Below are 22,942 nucleotides of genomic sequence, written 5' to 3'. Positions count from 1 at the left end.
TCTGTTTTCTATTCCCAATCTTTGGATAACCCTACCTGAAATTAGATGTACTGTTGAAGCATTAAGAACTGCTTATTGGTGAGGCATTTCCGGGATTCTTCCCTTTGTGTGATTCTTCACCCAGACAAGTTCATGCTGTGGAGTGTTTGCTTTCTGTTGCTCGTCTGTGAAACTTTTTTAAAAGGTGTTATTTGAAAGAATATATTAACAGGTGTTCTTCCTTCTCTCAAAGGGAACCACTTTTCTGAATTGAATGTTGGGTGTTCAGTAAAAGTTTAAAAAAAAATGGGAGTGATAGCTTTGTATCTGTTGACGATATTTAGTATTTTTCTGATCTTTGTAAATGGCATGTTCTAGTTTCCTAGAATAGTGCACCTATTGTACTTGAGATTTGTCTGTGTAATACATGTGCTTCGTCTTTACTGCCACGTGGGTGATTTTGTGTTTTGTTTGGTAAAATAATACAGAAGAATTTGAAGTCCCCTTTGTGCCACTTCCCTCCGAAGTCTCTTCGGTAAGCTCATTCACCGGTTGTACGTTTCCCAGGTGAAGTGCATTTTGTGACACCAATTTGTAAAACTGAAAATTCTCTAACTGTGCCCGGAAGCCCAAGGCTCCATTCATTGCCCTTGCTTCAGGACAGTGAAGCCTTTGTTGGGGTGCGTGTGTGAGGTGATGGCAGGTGTGCAGAAACCAGTTCTCGCTTTCCCTTTCAGACCGGGGATGGCGTGAATGATGCTCCCGCCCTGAAGAAATCGGAGATTGGCATTGCCATGGGCTCTGGCACGGCAGTGGCTAAAACCGCTTCTGAGATGGTCCTGGCCGACGACAACTTCTCCACCATTGTGGCTGCTGTCGAGGAGGGGCGGGCGATTTACAACAATATGAAGCAGTTTATCCGCTACCTCATCTCTTCGAATGTGGGGGAAGTTGTCTGGTGGGTCCCTGCGAAAGAGCACTTGTAGTCTTTTTTCTAAAATTGGCTTGGGATGACCAGTTTTCCAGATTTGTTCATGTGGCAGCAGCTTTGGTCTTTGTGCAGGAGTCGGGAGGGAGGAGTGAGAGGAAGGAAGGTAGGGGTCATTTGGCTCACGGGAGAGCTGTCTTTGGCTGTCTTGGGCGGTGAAGGATGCCCTAGAACATAGAAATGAGTTTAACTATGGCCTTCTAACATTTTACTTTAACTCAAAATTAGGTATACTGAGTGTTTGATGATGGCCAAAAAAAGTTAGTTCAAGCAGTCATTGTTACTGTCCATTGATTTTGGGAGGAGGAGAGGGTACTAATGCTATTTAAATAGTGGCCAAAAATAATTTGGGGTCTTTCTCTTTCTTTGGGTGGAAACAGTATTTTCCTGACCGCAGCCCTTGGATTTCCTGAGGCTTTAATTCCTGTCCAGCTGCTCTGGGTCAATCTGGTGACAGACGGCCTGCCTGCCACCGCACTGGGGTTTAACCCACCTGATCTGGACATCATGAACAAACCACCCCGGAACCCGAAGGAACCACTGATCAGCGGATGGCTCTTTTTCCGTTACCTAGCTATTGGCTGTGAGTACAGTTTTTTATATTCTTGATTTAAAAAAAAATTTTTTTTTAATGTTACTTATTTTTGAAAGAGCATGAGCAGGGGAGGGGCCAAGAGAGAGCGAGACACAGAATCCCAAGCAGGCTCCAGGCTCTCAGCTGCCAGCACAGAGGCCCGACGTGGGGCTTGAACTCACAAGCTATGAGATCATGACCTGAGCTGAAGTCGGATGCTTAACTGAGAGCCACACAGGCGCCCCTATGTTGTTGATGTTTAAACGTAATCTTCATAACCCAAAGTTTTGTAAATTCATCCCTTAACACACATTTTTTTCTTCTATCCCCATATTAGGGTAGCAAAAAATGGAGTTCAGTAAACTGTACGTCCAGTTTACAGGAAAGTTAGTCCCTTGTTTTAGCATCCTTATCCCTTGAGACTTTGTGAATGAGATTTTCAGATTTAATCTAAGGGCAAAGGGATATAGGGGTGAGTCAGGGTCAGGCCTTACATCCCCAAGCTATGAAACTAAGCCCTGCTTCCCCTGAGTAGAGAAGGGTGATGTGCATTGATCTGCAGAGGTTGGTAAACACACAGGAGCCTCGACCACAGGTCATGTTCCTCTACATACATCGTTTCTGTAGACTTCATGCTCTTGGCCCAGCTGCTGATTCTTGTCCCCCAACTTTAGAAAAGTGAGGCCTACAGAGTTTAAATAACTTCCCTGGGGTTCCATAGGAAGGTGTTTTGGTTTTGTTTTAATAAGTTCACGTGATTTAAAATTCAAAAAGGACACTGGCATAGCGTGAGAAGGTTCTCAGCGAGTCAGTTGCCCTCCAGCATTGGGTTTTTCATGTGCCCTCCCAGAAAGAAGTCTAGCAAACAGATCTATTTCATGTATTGATTTTCATAAGTGTTGGCGTGCTGTAAACACTTGTGTGCTGAACCCTGTCTCCGTGTACCTTTTCCTGTTTGCTGGGAGTTGCCACATCAGTGTGTGTAGAGCTGCCTTGTCCCCATGCACCAGCTCTCTCATTCCTGCCCATAGCTGCCAGGTTAGGGGATGCACCTGTGTCGTGGTGGTGGGTGCTGCTGCATCGGCACCATCTTCACAGTGTCCAGTCCCTTGTTCTCCACTACCCCGTTGCTTTGTAGTAAACTTGTTGAGTTCAGAACTGATAGGTTGGGAGGGAGGGTGGTCCCAGAATCAGCTCTGGGTTTTTGGCATGTTGCCTGTGTTCTGCACTAACTGCTCTGACAGCATTTCCACGTAAAGGTTCTGCAAGGCCTTTGATAGAGCAAATAAGCGTACACCTGGGAGCATCAGTTTCCCTAAAAGTCCTGGGTGCTGTGATCTGAGCCAACACAGCAAGGGCTTACATAGAGTATGTGTGTACCTGCTGCCAGTTAGAGAAGGCATGGCTGTCGTCGAGGTCCCTGCCAGTTGCAGTATTTCCTTTTTCTCATAAACTCTGGAGGAAAAGTTGCCTGGTTTTTCTGTACCAGACACCCCTCTCCTTGCAGAGACCCACCGTCAGCTGCTTGGGCTGATGTGAGTGAGCAGTTGCTAGTGGCAGCAAAGCTCTCCAGTGCCATTGACAAACCAGGTCTCATCTCAGCGGGGGATTGGCCTGTGAGGCAGAGCCCGCAGTATAAGCTGTGGGCTGCAAACCCTGCCTGTGTCTGTTACCAGGTTACGTTGGCGCTGCTACTGTGGGTGCTGCCGCGTGGTGGTTTATTGCTGCCGACGGGGGTCCAAGGGTGTCCTTCTACCAACTGGTACGTATCCACCTTTCTTTCCTGTACCTTAGAGGCAAAGCATAAGATTGCCCTTGAGTTTTTGTGGTTTTGGTGCCTACCAAATCATCTTAATGCGTAAATAATAAACAGTTGCATCTAAGATTATTCTGAAGGACCAGGGCTTCTCTGGTGGATGGACTGAGATCTCCTGAGGGGGTCTGTGTTCTGAGATTTACTGTGTCACTGGGGCATGGACCTTGGAAATGGACTTGGCTGATCAGGAACTTGAATGGGTGTTTGTTGCAGAGCCACTTCCTACAGTGTAAAGATGACAACCCGGACTTTGAAGGAGTGGATTGTGCAATCTTTGAGTCCCCGTACCCGATGACAATGGCGCTGTCTGTTCTAGTAACCATAGAGATGTGTAACGCCCTCAACAGGTCAGTGAGTCCTCCACAGGCTGGGGCGAGAGCTCCCCCAGCCAGGGCCTAGGGGAACTGTGTGTCCTGCTTGATGGAGGATCTCAGGAAAGCTCCTCCCTCCCAGAAAGAAAAGAGAACAAGCAGCACCGGTTTTAAAAGCTTAAGTCGTCATCACCTCCAGGAAGTAGTGGGAGTGTTTAACCACACGTTCTTTATGAGACAGCAGAGGCCAAAAATAGGGACTTCAGAGCCCCTATACGCCAGTGCCTACAGGGAAGGTGCTCTTGCTCTTTAGCAGTGAGATAAATGGTATCATCCAATTAAGCCCATGACAAAAATGGAAATCCCAAAATAGCATTAAGCATCAAGGGCAATTGAGAGCATCTTGGAGTCCACGGAAATCATCTGTGCCGAATGAAGCCTAGATTTAAAATTGGAAGTTTGTCCTACATTTGAGCATTCTTCGTTAATTTTGCCACAGTAGAAACTTCACTCAAAAGAATTGGGTCAGTGGGCAATGCCAAGTTAGCCACTATCCTATTAAAGCATAGCTCCAAATGGTCTTTGTCACTTGTAACAAAGGTGTTTGCCTTTTGGACAGGCATGTGTCATGTCCCTCTCCTTGTTCTGCAGCTTGTCTGAAAACCAGTCTCTGCTGAGGATGCCCCCTTGGGAGAACATCTGGCTCGTGGGCTCCATCTGCCTGTCCATGTCGCTCCATTTCCTCATCCTCTACGTGGAACCTTTGCCAGTAAGCGGTGGCGGGACCAGGACCGAGCTGGGGCCTAACTGCCTGTCCTGCAAGTTTGGGAACTTGACAAAGCTTCTTTGTATTTCAGCTTATTTTCCAGATCACACCGCTGAACTTGACCCAGTGGCTGATGGTGCTGAAAATCTCCTTGCCTGTGATTCTAATGGATGAGACACTCAAGTTTGTGGCCCGCAACTACCTGGAACCTGGTAAAGAGTGTGTGCAGCCTGCCACCAAATCCTGCTCGTTCTCGGCATGCACCGATGGGATTTCCTGGCCGTTTGTGCTGCTCATAATGCCCCTGGTGATCTGGGTCTATAGCACAGACACTAACTTTAGTGATATGTTCTGGTCTTGACTGACAGTTTTACATAAAGAAGATGTTTAACTTAATCAATTAATTTTTTTATTGTTTAAAGCAACTGTCTATTTCTGCTGAATTTTCACATGAACATACTGGCTGGTGAAGGAGATTTCATACTCTAGATTTTGTTTTGCTTTTTCTGACTCCAGTGGGGCAAGATTTTCCTTTTTTATACACATAATTAAAGTGTCCATTGACATGTACAGAGAACTAACACTATTTTATGCAAATATTTTTTTGTAGATGAAAAAGCATGTACAGTGTTCTGTTTAATACTCATCCTTGTATAAAAAAAATAGTTGAGCCAGCAGACATTGTCAGCAAATTAATTGGCAGCAGATTTTAGGAAATGAATGTGTGTGGTTTTTTTTTCTAAAACTAAATAGCATGTATTGTGTCTTCTGCATGATCATCTGGATTTAATCTGAGATCACAGTCTAATTTTTATTCATAAGCCAATTTTTCTGCACTGAGCAGAGTACTGCTACCTCAGTCAGTATTTTTTGGTTTGCCACTCCCCTCACCCCCTGTGGCCCCCATTCACTTCCACCCCCACCCCCCACACTCCCAGCCCCGCTCGGCTGCTTCTCCTGTAGGGTTTTGATGGTTCTGTTTACATCAGTCTTAACAAGAGGTATGCCTGTTCTCGCTTGTGCAGAAAACATTGTTCCAGATACAATCGACTGGGTTCATGTCCCCCCACGTAGTTTTTAAGGTTATTTATTTAAATGTCTAATGTATTTTATTGTAACAGACATTGTTTTGCCAACATTGCCTATTTCAGTGGCACTTCACAATCTAGTTTAAAAGGAAAATAAAACATTTTAAATGGACAGAAAAATAACTGTCTTGTTTTTAACTTTTAAGTGGCTTAGCTTGAACTATCTAACAGCCGTGTCCAATTTTCTCTTAAGTTCTTAGCTCAGAACTTTAGCTTTACTGTGCTCTAGGGGAAGAAAGATCCTGTTCTGCTGCATAGGTAGTTGTAGGAGTTCATGTATATGTACCAGTTGTCATCTGTGATACTTTTTATGCAAGTTTCTGCTGGCCTGTTGTAGCCTGGTGTAGAGAACATAAGGGCGCGTGCGTGTGTGTGTGTGTGTGTGTTTTTGTAAAATCTGTAAATAGCACATGACCAAATGAACATATTGTATAGAACTATTTTTATTTGAATGTGGCACTAACCAACACCATGTTACTATGATAAATGTTTGCGCATGTTCGAGATCAGTCTTACCAACAGTGTGTAAGCCATTAACTGTCCTAACTATGGTGTTTTCCTCCAATGCCTTCCAACATCATCAACTAACGTGAGTATTCCCTGGAATCCAGATGCTTTAGCCTAAAGGTGACTGCCACCGAGTGAGCTAGCTGTGTGACATGAAAAAGCCCCTTGTGTCATGCACTGCTGTGCTCTGTGACAGTCTCTGAGTGCAGCAAGTGTACGATGCGTGGTACCTGTGCACACGGGGGCTGGGTTAGCTGACGCGAGGTGTGACATCTGTAGGCTCCATGCGCTGCCTTGGTCAGTGGCACAGCCGGATGTCAGGGAGAGCCTGGGGAGAGAGAAGCTCATTTTGCTTTGGTCCAACTTACAGGCTGAGAGAATGCTGCCTTTGCTAATGCCAAGATGAGGACTCTCAAAAACTTGTGGTTCTTTGGTCTTTACTAGCTGCAAGGATTCATCCAAGAACCTTGCTACCTGGTTCATTAAAAAGCAAAAATCTGGGGCGCCTGGGTGGCGCAGTCGGTTAAGAGTCCGACTTCAGCCAGGTCACGATCTCGCGGTCCGTGGGTTCGAGCCCCGCGTCGGGCTCTGGGCTGATGGCTCAGAGCCTGGAGCCTGTTTCGGATTCTGTGTCTCCCTCTCTCTCTGCCCCTCCCCCGTTCATGCTCTGTCTCTCTCTGTCCCAAAAATAAATAAATGTTGAAAAAAAAAAAAAATTTAAAAAAAAAAAAAAAGCAAAAATCTAGTGAAAGCAAATAGTTGAACCAGTCAGTTCGTGTATCCAATAGGTTGGTCTCAAGTAGGCCACCTCTTTTCACCTTCTGGGTCCTATGCTTTGCAGCTGGGACTTGTCTTCTCTCTCTCCAGGGTACGTTAAAGCAGAGTTATTTAGGGCATGGCTCTACTAGCAACCAGCCTTGTCCGTGAGCCAGGGCGAAGGAGGCCTAAGCAGGAGCTCCCTCCCCATGAGGCCCTGAGTGTTCCTGTGAAGGCTCTGGAGGCCCAGATTTGGGACCAGCCAAAAGATGTGATGTAAAGGCTTCCAGTTTGGGGGAGAGTTGGTGGGAATCATCAAGCGGGGCAGGGTACTGCCAACTTGCAAGGTCCGAGTGTAAGGGGACAGAAGTCCCATCCTAACTGCATGAGGTCTCTGAGAAAGGGAGGTTGGTCGGTTTGGCAGAGCGTGTAACAGGGAAGAGGATGGGTTTTGCCAGTTTCGGCATCATGAGGCCTAAAGACCAAATGCAAGGAGTGTGCCTTGGCTGCAAACCAGAACAGGATGTCTGAGCTTGTTGGGTGGTGTGCTATTCAATGGAAACCAAACTTACCCAATAGTCAGCTTTTCCTGACTTGGTTCCTCGAAGTAGTAGCCTTTACAAAAGAAGTTAAATGTTGTTTGCTGCTGTCGGAGAAATGCACAGCTCCACATCAGCCTGGGCAGGCTGTTGCCTTGTGGTTTCTCAGCTTCAGGCCCATCCAGCCTGGAGGCAGTTTCAGCACCCGCTTCCCTCAGCCCAGGCAGCTAGGAGCATCCCCTTGTGCCCTCTGCTTCAGGCTTTGCCACATCAGCGCCTCCTCAGCAGTTGTACTGTTGTGGACGCATCCAGGGCCTCGGGCCTCCCACAGTGAGGGGCAGGTGCCCAGACCAGACCCATCCTCACCCAGCACCTGCAGGAAATTCCCAGGTGGCCTCTGCTTTTGCCGCCATCAGTACCGGTGTCCTTTTCAGACCTACCAGAACTTGTTCGTGTTCTCACCGATGGGCAGGTAGGCCTTGCACGGCTTCTTGGTTAGGCCTTTGCCTAAAAGATGGCGACGTCACACATCCTCCAGGCGCTCATCTGCACAGTGCAGGTGATACTTTCTATAGAGAGCTGCGTGAGCTCACAGACAAGCAGGGCGAGTGCCAGCCTCCCCGCAAGCAGCTGCTATCACATCACCCTCAGGGGCCTCAGCTCCCTGAATGTCCTTTAGGCGGCAGACCTTCTGGAATATGAGACCACAGGCATTAGCTCGGGGTCTGTAAAGCGGCTCCCCACTGCCTAGAGCCAGAGGGGTCTGCAGCGCCCATGGGCTAAGTCGGCCAAATCAGCTGTTGCCTTTTTAACATAACCACCAATTTTGTCAAAGCCACCACCGCTCGGCCAGCCACAGGAATGGGGTGGGGAGGAAGGGGAGGTAGAGGCTTCGCACTCAGCCGCACTGCTCGCCTGTGTGTCACCCTCCTTACCGTCCACACTGCTAACCGAGAACTCTTTCCCCTCTTGCCCATTGCCCTTCCGTGTCTGAAGCAAGAATGTGTCTGCCTGGTGGGGTTCTTCCATGAGCCAGGGTGGCCTTTGCTCTGTAGCCAGGCGACATGAAGGGTTTGTACCAAGCCAGTGCTTCTGGCTGCTGCCTGATGTAGGCAGCACCTCAGGGACAGTTAATCAGAAATGCTGGTCTTGAAATCTTAAAAAAATCAAACTGAACATTCCTTTTCACCATTCCTTGTCACTATTAATCTTAAATGGTTATTCTAACATTTCCTCCCCATATTTCATAAAGCTGATTTCCTCTCTCTTTCCTTTTCAGCAATACTGGAGTAACCGCTTCCTAAACCATTTTGCAGAAATATAAGGGTGTTCGGTTGCGTGCATGTGCGTTTTTAGCAACACATCTACCAGCCCTCTGCATGATTGATGTTGGGGGAAAAAGAAAAGTAGAAAAAAGTCCCCAACTCATTGTGTGTTATGTGGAGGAAACGTGTATTACCAACGGGTTTAGCTTTTAAATCAAAATAATAATTACAAATGTACAATTTAGCTTAATGAATCAGAAAGCCTCTCCAGCGAACTTTGGTTTCTTTGCTGCAAGAAGACTGAGGTTTTGAAACCTTATCTAAGAACTTAGAAGCCATCAGCCAAGTCTCCATATTTCTCTGTGCAAAATGTCATAGCTTATATAAATGTACAATATTCAATTGTAATGCATGCCTTCAGTTGTAAGTAGCTAGATTTCTCTATGGTGTCATTTAAACATGCTACTTTTTAATTGGCTCTGTACAGTTTGCTTATTTATAAATTTATTGAAAACACTGCAGGTGTTGAAAGGTTAAAACGTAGGCCTCCAGTTCATAACTTCAGTTATTTTTTTTGAGTGTGCAAACGGCTATTTTGCACTGTATTAAATGTAACTTATTTAATGAAATCAGAAGCAGTAGACAGATGTTGGTGCAATACGGATATTGTGATGCATTTATCTTAATAAAATGCTAAACGTCAATTTATCACAACGCATGTTTGACTTTAGACTGTAAATAGAGATCAGTTGTTTATTTCTGTGCTGGTATAGCAACAAGCATTGCACAGACATGGTTTCAGGTAAATAAATCTATTCTACGATAAGTTCACAGTGTGGTGCTGAGTGTTCTCATGCAGGAGGGGTGGGTGATACGCACTGAGGGCCTCCAGCCTTGCACCCTGAAGAGTTTTGGCTTCCACTGGGGGAAGGTCTTAGACTTGACTTTCTGGGTAGGAGAGCCAAGTGGTAGGAGGTCTGCTTGTATGACACGAGATCTGCAAAATGGTCTCCCTTCAAGTATGGGGAAAGCCGAATGTGAATGTCTTATTGTTGGGGTTTTCAAAGATAGTTGCCAGCAGCTTGGAGGATGTACCAATGGAGAGATGCTTCTAATACTGTTCAGATGGCAAATGTAAAATCCTACACTTCTGTGAACAGATCAACAAACGCTAGCGTTCACCCATTTGATGGTTACTTAGTGCTCCTCTACCAGGCACAGGGTTGGGGTGGGGTGTTTCTCGAATTTCCTAATTTCCCTAAGATGAGTTGTTTTTTAAAGTGTTTTTTTGATAGAGAGCAAGCCGGGGAAGGGCAGAGAAAGGGAGAGAGAATGCCAAGCAGCCTCCGCACCAATGCCGCCGAGCCTGATACAGTGCCCGAACCACAAACCACGAGATCATGACGAGCCAAAACCAAGAGTCAGATGCTTAACCACCCAGGTGCCCCCCCTCCACCCCCGCAGAGGATTCTTATTTGTTGTGAAAAACAAAACAAAAACAGGCAAGGATAGATGATACTATAAACCTAATAATACAAGTCCTAGCAACTACAGATATGAAGGAAACATTTGATAAAATTTTTTATTTTTTTACTTAAAAAAACAGTATCCATAATTGCTGGAAAATAAACCACAAGTACTGACACGACCAGAATTATACTCACCATCCGCTATTGCTAACTAAGCACTGTCTGGACGGTCACTGTAATCCGGCAAGAGAAGGGACAATGCCTAGGAGTGAACAGAAAGCCCCGAGAGTCTTACTAGATCAATGGTAGTGTCTTGTTCATAGGAAAGTTTAATAACTCAGGGGGAATGAACATCTTGAGATAGATGATACATAATTCATGGGTTAGTGATAAATACTAGCACACATTTTAGTCAAACAGACTGATTCTAACAAACATGAAGGAAGAAAAAGAATAGCAAGGATGTGCACCAAACCCCTCAAACATTAAAGCTCCAGCCTTTGAATGCTCAATTTGGAAAGGTGGCATTTCAGCTTAGTAGGTTAAGGTTGGGTTATTCACTATGTCACTGGTCATCTTGAGAAACACACAGCTGTATCCCTTGTACTCAGTTGCAAATGGATCAAAAGATCTGAAAAATGAAACTATGCCCCCAAAAGAAAAATAGCTAAATGACATAAGAAAACCTGAATGGCTTATAAATATGAGAAGATGTTCAGCCCCAATGGCGAAATCACAAGGAGCTAGCATTTCATGCCTGGCAGCTGACAAGGCGGCCGTCTTTACCCTGCAGAACAAATACCCCACAGTGAACTTAGGGATGTCCTCACCATCCAGCCCAGCAGGCCCACTCCCATGCCTACCTCAGAGAATCCCTCCCGTGTGCTGCAAGAGCCACACCAGCATGTTTGTAAAAACACTGGAGACAACCTCAGTGACCAACAGCAGGAAAACCAAGAAGTGCCTCTGAGACATGTTCACATCACTCAGCAGCAATGAAAATGAGTAAACTGGAACAGCAGATAGCGACATAAATCTCCCTGCACAGTGGAAACCAAGTGTAGTGTATACAAAGTTCAAAATACGCACTTAGGTGCTACGTATGTGGGTGTACGGTATGCCTGTTTGCATGTCTGGGGTTTTTGAAGAAAACCACACGAAGTACTCGGAGAGAACATGGAAGATGAGAAGGCTTTCCATGCGTGACAATCCCAGGAGAAAAGAGAAACGGACCATGTATAAAGGTAAACATGTGGACCAAGATACACCTCTCTAGAGTTAGGAAAACAGATTTGCTGTGCCTACGACAAAGAGCAAATTCCCTTCACATGACTGGCAAAATTCAAAGGTTGACAGCTACTGGTCTCTCCCTTGCAGCTGGTATCAGGAAACCGTATTTGTGCATATAATGAGCATGTAAACTGGCTCAGTCTTTGGAGGAGGGCAACTTGACGAATGAGATTTTTAAACATCCATACCCTTGGATCAAGTACTCGCTTCAGTGAAATCCTGCCACGTGTTCACAGAAACAATGTAATCGTGCTGCAGGATTGTGTAGCAAGAAATTGGAAATAGCCTGGATGGCCATCAATAGGCAAAATGTTCAATAAGAACATTAGTACCATGGAATATTATGCAGCCTTCAAAAAACACGAGGTAGATCTGTGTGAATGAGCAAGGGAAGATGTCCAACAGATGTCTGCCAGTGAAACGTGAAAGTACAGAACAGTTTGTATAATACTCTGTCATTCATTTTTTTAAAAAACAGGAGGAAGTTAACAGGTTCCAGTCATAATGGTTACTGAGAATAACTGATAGTGATACAGATGGCGGATGGTGGGAACCAGTTTTCTCATGTTGGTTACAGATAAGCCAGGGGAGAGGGCTAGAATGATTCATGTGGTAATGAATTACACTTGGAGACACCAGTATAAGATCCTGTTTCACTTGATATTGATATAGATGATCCTGTATAGAAATACTTCTAGTTATGTGTATATAAGCACATGTACCTCACACCATCAACTGAGAGGGCCGGGAAGCAAGACACTGCAGCAGCAATGAGCATACTTAGCTTCAGGTTTCTGATATCATTTCTCCAATGAAAGGAATCAGGAATCAAATCTGCTTAGAAAAAAGATGGGAGTCTAGGGCCAGGGCAGAAAATGTACAACACACACCTGGAGAACACTGTAGTGTCAGGAAGTGCAGATGGGCTTAAAAAACAACAACACGTCAATGATCAAAGACGAGGTTGTGTCAAAGGGACAGAGGAACTAACTGAAAACGTTCTGCATGGCCAAAGCTAAAACAATTTCAGCAACAAAATAAAGTAGGACTAGATTATCATCCAAAGTATAAAATAAATATCCATCAGTCTCTAGTGACATAAGCAGGAGAGACTAGAAATCTCCCATGCAGAAGAAATCCAAGTAGCTTCTGCAGAGAACTCTGCCCTTAGGGAGGCGAACCATAACTCCAGTTCCTTAAGTGTGAGCTATGCACAGTGACCGCGTTCCCTGGAGTACATACAAGTGTGGACGAGGGAGAAGTTAACCCACAGTGGAGAAACCTAACAGACACTACCTCAGCCAAGTGATGTCATTCGAGAGCATGTGCCCTGGATGTGAAGTGAGGAGAATGGCATTTTACCTGTGGTCTTCCCCCCACCCCCCACCCCCAAAAAAACACATAACCTCAGTCTAATCAAAGAGAAAACACCTGACAAATCCCAAAGACAGACTGCAAAATACCTGACCTGTACTCCTTAAAATTGCTGAGATCATCAAAAACAAGGAAAATCTGAGAAACTATCATAGCCAAGAGGAGCCTAAGGACACAGGACAACTGAATAATACAAGATCCTGGATGAGATCCTGGAACAGAAAGAGGCAAAAACTAAAATCTGAATGAACTATGGATCTCAGTTAATAGTAACGTATAAATACTGGTTCATAATATGTAAGTACTGTGACAAATATCATGTAAAATGTTAGTAACAGGGGAAACTGGGTCTGGGTCATATAAGAACCCTCCGTACCATGTGCTCAATTTTTCCATATGTCTATAAATATTCTAAAATAAATAGTTTATTTTAAAAAGCTGAGATAAATATTTTTTTACTCTTTATAGGAACATCAAAGAACTACAAGAGAGTACAGAACTTCCGGGCCAAAATCTAAGCAGCAGCAAGGAGAATCAGAATATCCAAGGTCTCTTTTCCCCTTGTGGCATCTACCTCTCCAAATAAGCTAAGCTGTGAAAACGAGCAGGGGTTTTGAGAGCTCGCAGAGTAGAAAAGGCAAAGTCAAAATCCAGGGCCCAGCAAAAGTGAGAAGTCTCATAGGACATTAAGCTGTGGCCCCAAAGGGCTAACACCTTAGGATAAAGGCAAACCAGATAATAAACCTGCCTTCCTTCCCCGAAACAAAGGGCTGCAGGCCCTGCCGTGGTACCAAGCAGAACCAGAAAAATACCCACCCCTGGAAGGGGGTGTAAACACTGGCTATGGAGGATCTGCAGCCTCGAGGCATGAATTTAAAGTCACAGGCAGTATCCCTGAGCCCCAGGCAGAAATAAGTGTAAATCCTCCCTAGAGGAATATGCACCTTGGTTTTATGTCTTGGAAGACCTACGCAACTATTTTACCAAGTGGCCTATAGTAAAAGCTCACCAAATACACAACAAGGTACCATGAGGGAGAAGCAGCAGGGAGAAACACACACTAGAGACCGACCCAGACTTCACATATTAGAAATATTAGAGATCAAAAAACACCCCCTGGTTTATTTTGTTTCAAAAGAATAAACCTACTCGAAAATCTGCAGGAGACAGGAAATTCTAAAGAAATGAACATATAGCAGATATGAAAATCAAATGGAATCCTAGAAATGAGAAGTACAATCACAGAAATTAAAAACTGCATGGATGGGTGTGGCATCAGAGTAGACACAGCAAAATAACAAATGAAGAGGAAGACAGATAAGAAGTTGAACCAGGGGCACCTGGGTGTCTCAGTCTGCTAAACATCCAACTCTCGATTTCAGGCCAGGTCATCATCTCATGGTTTGTGAGTTTGAGCCTCAAATCAGGCTCTGCGTGACTGCATGCAGTCCACTTGGGATTCTCTTTCTCCCTCCCTCTCTCTCTGCCCCTCCCTAACTCACGCACACATGCAAGCCCTCTTTCTCTCTCTCTCTCTCTCTCTCTCTCTCTCTCTCTCTCTCTCTCTCTTTCTCTCTCTCTCTCTCTCCTCAAAATAAATGAATAAACTTAAAAAAGAAATTTTAATTAAAAAATGATTAACCAGAATGCAGCTGAGAAAAAGAAAAAAAGAAAATATAGAAGAAAGATTAAAATACCTGGAAGATAGACTGAAAAGCTGACAAAGTCAAACATACATTTCATCATAGTTTCAAATGACAAAAGTATGAGAAGGGTATTATTTGAAGAGATAATGACTGAGAATTTTCTAGAGCCAATAAAAGACAGCAGTCTACAGATGCAAGAATGCCAACAAATCCCAAACAGGATAAATAAAAAGAAATCCTGCCCCAGACATGGTATATTGAACTGCACAAAATCTAAGACAAAGAGAAAATCTTAAAAGCAGCAGAGTAAAAAAAGAGACATTACCTTTACCTTCACAGGAGGGAGTGACACCGCTGACTTCACAGTATCAGTAGAGGCCAGGAAACTGTGGAAGGACAGCTTCACAGGATGAAAGAAATTACTGGCAACCCCTAGATTCTAAACCTGGAAAAAAAAACATACACTATTTAAAGAATCAAGGTAAAATAAAGAGCTTTTCAGACAAACAAGAACTGTGCTTCACCCACAGACTCTCACACTAAGGGAATTTCTAGATGGGGGCAGAGGTAATTGCCCTAAGTGACCTGCGGCCTCTGTGACGCAGGACCCACGAAGAATATACTGGCCAGCTTCAGATGCAGATACACCGGTAAGTATGTTGCTATTCCTCGGGTGAGCAGAAGACAGAGAGAGGCAACACTAACAAATCAACAGAAGGAGAAAATGAAAGAACAAATAGGACAATAGGAGCTGACAGGAAATCCCAAATATAATTCATAACTCTCTACGAATATCCTAGATGTGTTATTTCTGTCACAGCTATTGCTGAAAGAGGGATTTCAGCCTGACCCAGATGTTTCTGTTTTGAAAAACAATCTGTGCCTCTAACGTGATTCCCTGAAGCACTGAAGAGACACAAACCCATCCAGAACTCTGCTAGGAACGTTGGGGAAGCTAAATTGGGTCGCTTTTCCACCAAAATTAGCAGAAATTATAAAACACATTTTGTAATTTCAGAAACTACTCAAAATTACTTCATTTAGGACTAAAAATATACAAAATTTAACATTTATTACCTCTTTGGTATTTATAAATCATGACCTGTTAAGAAAGTTTTTTTCCATTAAAAATTGTTTACTTTTTAAATAAACTCTGCTGATGAACTAGCCAACTACAAAAAGGGGGGTGATATACACACAAGCTTTGGCAACTTAAGATTATTTCTAGAAAAATACACAAAAAAACTATTGACTGTGGTCACTTCTACAAGAGGAAACAGGGAGAAGAAAGGCAGGCTGGGTTAATTTTACCATATGCTTTCTTGAGAATTGTGAATCTAACTTAAAAAATATATTAGAACATCTGATACTGACAATTTTATGGAAAGACAAAGCTAAAAATAGCCAAAACACAACTAAAAATAACATCAGCGGTTCTTCTTCTTCCAAATACCAATCTCTATAAAGTTATAGTAATTAAGATAGTGCAGTGTAGGTGCGGGGATACAAAAATGACTAATGGTACAGAAGGGAGGGCGCAGAGACAGGTGTGCTCCTCCAGGAACACCTGATTTGTAAAACAGCTGGCATCATAGGTTGGTGAGAAAAGTAATTTTGCAGTAACGGATGGTTATGCATGTTTAAACATGAATGAAAAAAATCAATAAAAATGGATCCCTACCTTACACCATACAGATGGGAGAATAGATTTTTGACCCTGAGATAAGGATTTCTTAAGAATTAGAAAACACAACTATAAAGAAAAAGATTGATAATATTTAACTACATTAAAATTAAGGCCCTCTGGGGGCGCCTGGGTGGCGCAGTCGGTTAAGCGTCCGACTTCAGCCAGGTCACGATCTCGCGGTCCGTGAGTTCGAGCCCCGCGTCAGGCTCTGGGCTGATGGCTCAGAGCCTGGAGCCTGTTTCCGATTCTGTGTCTCCCTCTCTCTCTGCCCCTCCCCAGTTCATGCTCTGTCTCTCTCTGTCCCAAAAATAAATAAAAACGTTGAAAAAAAAAAATTTTAAAAAATTAAGGCCCTCTGTTAATCTGGGGCACCTGGGTGGCTCAGTTGGTTGAGCGTCTGGCTCTTGGTTTTGGCTCAGGTCATGATCTCATGGTTTGTGGGTTCAAGCCCTGAGTCAGGCTTTGCACTGACAGCACGGGGCCTGCTTGAGAGTCTCTCTGCCCCCCCCCCACCTCATTCTCTCTCTCTCAAAATGAAGAAATTTATTAAAAAAAAAAAAAAAAAAAGATCCTCTGTTAATCCAAAGATACTATAAAAAGAAGGAAAAGGAAAGCCATAAACTGGAAGAAGGTATTTGCCACTCCTATTCTGAGTTTTAACTAGACTATATAAAGAACTTCCGTTGAGTAAAAAGAAAACTCAATAGAAAAGTGGGGGTGGGTGGGTGGAATTTCATGGAAGAGGAAACACAAGTAGTTTGTAAATATATGAAATGGTCAAATTTGTCATAAAACAGAAAACTGTAAATTAAAATCACTGTATCATCTCACACCTACTCTATTGGAAAAAAATTGAGGATTGATAATACCAACTTCTGGTGAGAAAGTGGGACAAAGGACTGTGGTTATACCTGTAAATTTATTTCTTGGGATAACAGTGCGACAGTAACTGGTAAAACTGAACATGCACATACTCTGTATCCACCAATTCCACCTCTGGCTTTAGGCCTACAGAAATGTGCGCTTCTGTGCACTAAAAGACACATCCAAGAGTAAAATAGCAGCACTGTTTGAAACAAAAAATTAGGAATTGAAATGTCCATCAATGGAAGAATAAGATGGGAGTGTTACAACCATACATTACATATTAGAACATATTATTTATATTGTCTTATGTAGCAATGAAATTATATATCACACAGCAACAAAAACTGAATGAGATATCCTACAAAATGCCTGACAGTCCTCAAAATCGTCAAGGTCATCAAAAACAAGGAAAGTCTCAGAAACTTTCACAGCCCGAGAGCCTATGGACACATGGCAACTAAATGAAACATGCTATCCTGGATGGGATCCTGGAACAGAAAAAGGACATCAGGTAAAAATTAAGAAAATTTGAATAAATTATGGACTTTTGTTAACAATAATGTACCAATCCTGGTTCATTAATTATAACCAATGTACCATACCAACATAAGGAGACAATGCGCAAGGTATACGGAAACTCTGTGTACTAACCACTCAATTTTTCTGTAAATCTAAAACTTTTCTAAAAACAGTGTCTATTAATTATACATTAATGAGTTATAGCAGCATTAACATGAATCAATTTTTAAAATAATGTTAAGCAGGGCGCTGGGTGGCTCAGTTGGTTGAGCGTCCTACTCTTGGTTTCAGCTCAGGTCATGAGTTCACATCAGGCTCCAGGTCAGGCTCTGAGCTGACAGCTCAGTGCCCGCTTGGGATCTCTCTCTCTCTCTCTCTCTCTCTCTCTCTCTGCCCCTCCCCTGCTCATGAATGCACATTCATGCTCTCTCAAAATAAACAAACATGAAAAAAAAATGTTAAGCAAAAGATACCATGGAAAAACAGACAGGACCCTTTACATGAAGTTCAAGAATAAACAAATTTGTTTAGGATAAAAACATGGTAAAACACCTAAGAGTATTATTGTACAGGTGAGAACAATTAGTTCACCACTTGCAGGGTCAGAAAATAAAGGAAGTGTAAAAACAAAATTGAGAATGGTGGTTACCTCTGGCAAGGGGAGCAGGTGGAGGACAGAAGGAGGGAGGGAAAGGGCTGTGATCAGGTCTGAGCATGCAGGGGGCTTCTGGGATTGTAAAGCGCTCAATTTCTTGTCCTGGGTAGAGTGTACATGTGTATTTTATCTGTCGTTTTTTAAACACTATATGTTTTCATATACTTCTGTATGTATGCTATACTTCACAAATACACATTTTTATTTATTTATTCATTTTTTAACATTTATTTATTTTTGAGACAGAGAGAGAAAGAACATGAACAGGGGAGGGTCAGAGAAAGAGGAAGATACAGAATCTGAAACAGGCTCCAGGCTCTGAGCTGTCAGCACAGAGCCCGACACGGGGCTCGAACCCACGGACCGCGAGATCATGACCTGAGCCGAAGTCAGATGCTTAACCGACTAAGCCACCCAGGCGCCCCACAAATACACATTTTTATTAAAAAATAAAATAAAATAATTACCTTTCTGGTCCCCTGGGCAGGCTCTGGGCCCTGACACACACACCAGGCTGCTCTCCTGGACCTCCTTAGGGGGGTCTGTCTCCAAATGGCCCTGATTCAAGGTGGCTCCCCTTGGATTCCCCTAAAGGTGAATGCATTACTGGCTTGAGTATATGCCCACTGTTCTGGAAAAAGCTCCAGATTGGAAGCAGGGGAGGTCATCTCTGTCCCTTTCCATCACATAGCACCAGGCTCAGCAAAGCAGCAGCACAGGAGTGGGAAGTGGCCTGGGCCTGCGAGGATGTTGGGTATCAGCTTGTTTCAGCTTCATAAGGATGAGGCTTCAGTCTGGGCGCCACCCAGTCTAGAGGGCACAGGCCTCTCTCAGGACAGATATCTCTGCTTGATGCCACTCCATTCAATTCCTGGACAAAGTCCCCAGTGCCTCAGGGGACTGACATGGGAAACAGCCGGTGGTGGGACAAGCAGGCTGAGGTCATGGATGGAAGATGATCCCGCAGAACTAAATCTGTCACTGAGAGGGGCTCAGGGCAAATCTGTTAATTTAGCACCAAAAGAGGTCCAACTTGCAGGCCAGAGGGCAAGGCCCGTGTCCACAAGGACACTGATCCCCAGTTTAGCTCTTGGAGGCTGTTGCCCTCCCAGATGCTCCACCCAGGCCTTCAGTGCTGACATCCCTGCCACAAAGCCCCTCACACCCAACAACAGGGAGACAGAATCAGACACCCTGAGTTCTCTTCCAAAGGAACATGGAGGCACAGAGAGGCTAAGAGGGCTAGCCATAGCCACATTGCTAGTGACAGATCATGGACCTGAGGCTCCCACCTAGTGATGTAGAGGCCCTCCCTCCAAGAGGCTCAGCCCTCCACTGGGGAGAGTGGGAATCCTTCAATGGGGCACTGAAGGAAGGATGGGGACTCAGGACACAAGTAGCCAGCAAATACCCCCTCCCACACACACAATAAACCTCATCAGAGTCTTCTTCAGCCCTAAAACAAGCTAGATCTGACTTCAATCCAGGAAAACACTCCCCAGCCTAGAGCCAGGAAGGGCTATCCTGTGGGGAAAGAGGCCCCAAATCCCAAAGGCCCAAGAAAGCAAAGGCAGACACCTTGACAGACATCACCAGAGTCCACCACAAGATCTCAACTCCAGCGAGGGGAAGCAAGGTGGCAGTTTCAGAGACCAGGGAGCTAACCTAAAGCCAATAAATGGACTGACCCCCTGGAAGGACTGGGATGGCCAGAGGACACCATAGGGCCAGCCTTGGCTTACAGATTCACTGAACAGAGACAGGACCAGCCAACCAGACCCCTTAAAAATTCCAAAAGATTATACACTATCACTCCGACATCCCCCTCCTGGAAATTTACCCAAAGAAGGAAAAAGCTGTGAGCACAAAGGAGGTCACCAGAGGATTGTTTATAAAGAGACAGACACTGGAAGATTTAAGTGACCAACATGATGATGTTGCCCTTGACTGTCTGGCAATCTTTAAATGCGGCAAGGCTGAGGACCTTAGTCCATTTTCTCTTTATACCTCAGGGGCATAATGTTAAGATGTCCTAACATAAGCAAAGGGCTTGCCTTGTGGCCTGGCCCAGATGATCACTCAAATACAGTTCAAACAAGTAAAAATGATGGGAGTATGTATCACATCTAAGACTGGTAAAAGAAAAAAAGCCACTTGACACTGGTACTGGTGAGTATGCAGGAAACAAACACCCCCACCTACTGGAGAGCAATCTGACAACATCCATCAAAGCCTTAAATGCACATGAGACCCAGAGACCCAGAAATTACAAAGAATTTGACCTGTGTGTCTTTGGAATATTACGCCAAAGCACGTTCACAACAGTGCAGACTATAATTATATACAGAACTGGAAACAAGTGTCCACCAAGAGCAGAAGGATTACAGAAACTGTTCCATCCGCAGAATGAAATTCTGTGGAACTGTCAAACAAGGAAGAGCACACAGACACAAATGGCAGGAATTTCTCAGGAGGGACAGCATGACCGCTTCAGTGTAACTTTCATATACACAGACCATTAAGTAAAAGCTCAAAACTATTTTCCTAAGGTAGTACAGAACATTTATAGAGAGACTGGGATTCAGTAGAGATAGGAAAGTGAGTAGATTTTTAATTTTATACCTTTGAACTTTTTAAATCATGTGTACATTTACATGACACATATAACTACAAACATGTGTTAATGGGCCATCTAGATGACAGGCTACAGGCCGTTTCTTTACTGGCTGTTAGTTGTATACGTATACACATAAAAGTACATATATAACTATATATATATAAATATATATATATAGTTATATATGTATATAACTCTAAATATATATAAATAAAACTTACCATCTTAACCATTTTTCAGTTTGGTGGCATCAAGTACATTCATTCATATTGTGCAACCATCACCACCACCCATCTCCAGAACCTTTTTCAGCATTCTAAATGGAAACCTCTCCCTGGTAAACACGAATTCCCTATTCCCCCTCCTCCTTCCAGTCCCTGGTAACCAACATTCTACTTCGTCTCTATGAATTTTGCTCCTCCAGGGATCTTAAGTGGAATTAATAGCATTTGTCCTTTTGTAAGTGGCTTGTTTTGCTTAGCATGTCCTCAAGGTTCATCCATGTTGTACCATGTGATAGGATTTCCTTCCTAAGGCTGAATCACATTCCACTGCATATATATACTGCATTTTGTTTATCCACTCATCTAACAAAACACACTTGGGTTATTTCCACCTTTCGGCCATTGTGAATAACGTTGCTATGAACATGGGTGTGCAAGTATCTGTTGAAGATCCTGCTTCTTTTGGCTACATACCCAGAAGTGGAATTGCTGGATCATATGGTAATTGTTTAAACTTTTGAAGAACTGCCAGACTGTGTTCCACAGTGGCTGTATCATTTTACTTTCTCACTAGCAATGCATGAGGGTACTCTTATTTTTAAACTGTTTTCTTTTAATGGCTGCTAAGCAGACCAACTTGTAGGCTTCTGGCTTATTCCTGGTGTTGCTGATACTGTGTGGTTTGTGAAATAAGTGACATGTTCTGTGCTGCCAACAACTGACTTCTTCCACAGCAAATCTGGAAAAACCCCACACATCTAGTGGTGCAGCCCGAGCAGCTCAGAAACATCCAGACAACAGAAGCCTGCCGTTTTGTGCCCCAAGAGGGAATGTGGGAGCTGGTGTGCGCGTGCACACGCACACACACATGCACACGCACGCACGCACGCACCCCGCCCCACCATCCACTGCCCCTGGGCAGGGAGGCTCCAGAGAGAAGTGGAAAACCTTAGTGAGGCACTTACCTCAATGGGCCCTCCAAGTGCCAGGGATCCCTGGCTGGCCTGGCTATGGCCATGATCCCCAGAGGACACGGTGAGGTGCTTGTTGAGTCAGGGCTGTCTGTAGCCAACAGAGAATGCAGTCACCACGCAGCAGGCAGTGCCTGTGACCTCAGGGATGGCCAAGCAGCCCTGGTCTAGGCATGGCCTCCAAAGACCTGGCCAGGCAGTTGTATGGTGAGGTCCCCACAGGCCTTCTGAGGTTAAGCCTACAGCTTCTGGGACCCTCAAACCCCCACTCCCAGTTTCTCAACATTTGGACCATGGAACACCTGCATCAGAATACCAAATCAAGGTGGGAATGATTGAAGATGCAGACTCCTGGGCCCAGGCCCTGGCATTGGATTCAGGTTTGATGCTGTGCCTGGTAATCTGCATCACTGAGAAGTATGTTCAAATTTGAGAATTAACAGATTTGGGTAAAAGCCGTTCTCATTCCGAGGAAGAACTCATTGGCAGGAGTGTGGCTCCCAAACTAAGGCTGGCAAGGAGAGCTCCTGAGAAGCTCCTGACATTAACCAGATCTGCCAGGTCCCTGGCACAAAGCAAGAGTTCACAGTGTGAGAACCCAAGCCAGAGGGCAGGGAGCACCCTTCCTTAGGACCCTGCCTCTCCACTTAGCTGAGGGACCTCCAGGAGAAAAAGGCAAGAAGGCTTTGGAGTGATCCCACCAGCCCCCAATTCCTGAGGGGAAGACAGGCAGTCTGGCATTTACCCTAGTAATGATAACGTGATACACAATGGGCACCGTACTCAACTCCTTGTGGGCTTATTGAGTCCTCAGCCCAGAAGATATGGGAGCCCACACCAAGGAACCTAACTACTTGGCTCCTGACCTGCAGCTCTGACAGCGGGACAGCAAGGACTTTTAGAATGTAGCCTTACTCCAAACCAGTGCTATGATCCAGCTGCAAGTGGTTGGGGTAAAAGACAGGATCAGTTAAAACATCCCTCTCCTCATAATGGTGTGTGAAACTCCAGACACCAGAATATCTCTGGTGACT

General features: G+C 44.4%; 1 protein-coding gene and 1 long non-coding RNA gene across 3 annotated transcripts in view; both read left to right on the top strand.

The window, feature by feature from the left end:
- The window catches only part of ATP2A2 (ATPase sarcoplasmic/endoplasmic reticulum Ca2+ transporting 2), a 58,861-nt gene extending 49,441 nt beyond the window's left edge, over positions 1-9,420 (top strand). The window contains exons 15-21 of one of the 2 annotated variants that reach the window (XR_003973280.1): positions 717-937; positions 1,348-1,550; positions 3,218-3,303; positions 3,571-3,704; positions 4,320-4,437; positions 4,526-6,111; positions 8,604-9,420. Coding sequence is in view for 1 of the 2 variants with exons in the window: in XM_030336707.1 (XP_030192567.1) it covers positions 717-937; positions 1,348-1,550; positions 3,218-3,303; positions 3,571-3,704; positions 4,320-4,437; positions 4,526-4,646; positions 8,604-8,617 (897 nt within the window). In the remaining variant the exon portion in view is untranslated. The remainder of the gene's footprint in view (positions 1-716; positions 938-1,347; positions 1,551-3,217; positions 3,304-3,570; positions 3,705-4,319; positions 4,438-4,525; positions 6,112-8,603) is intronic. The other variant, XM_030336707.1, reaches the window with a different exon arrangement.
- A 1,549-nt stretch (positions 9,421-10,969) lies between these two features.
- On the top strand, positions 10,970-16,038 carry LOC115528523. Its single transcript, XR_003973281.1, has 2 exons — positions 10,970-13,270; positions 14,708-16,038. It is a non-coding gene; the product is annotated as an uncharacterized LOC115528523 (long non-coding RNA).
- The last annotated feature ends 6,904 nt before the right edge of the window (positions 16,039-22,942 follow it).

Source organism: Lynx canadensis, chromosome D3, assembly GCF_007474595.2.
Source record: "Lynx canadensis isolate LIC74 chromosome D3, mLynCan4.pri.v2, whole genome shotgun sequence".
NCBI classification, from domain to species: Eukaryota; Metazoa; Chordata; class Mammalia; order Carnivora; family Felidae; genus Lynx; species Lynx canadensis.
The sequence above is the reverse complement of the archived record's forward strand: the minus strand, read 5'-3'. Positions and strand labels throughout refer to the sequence as shown.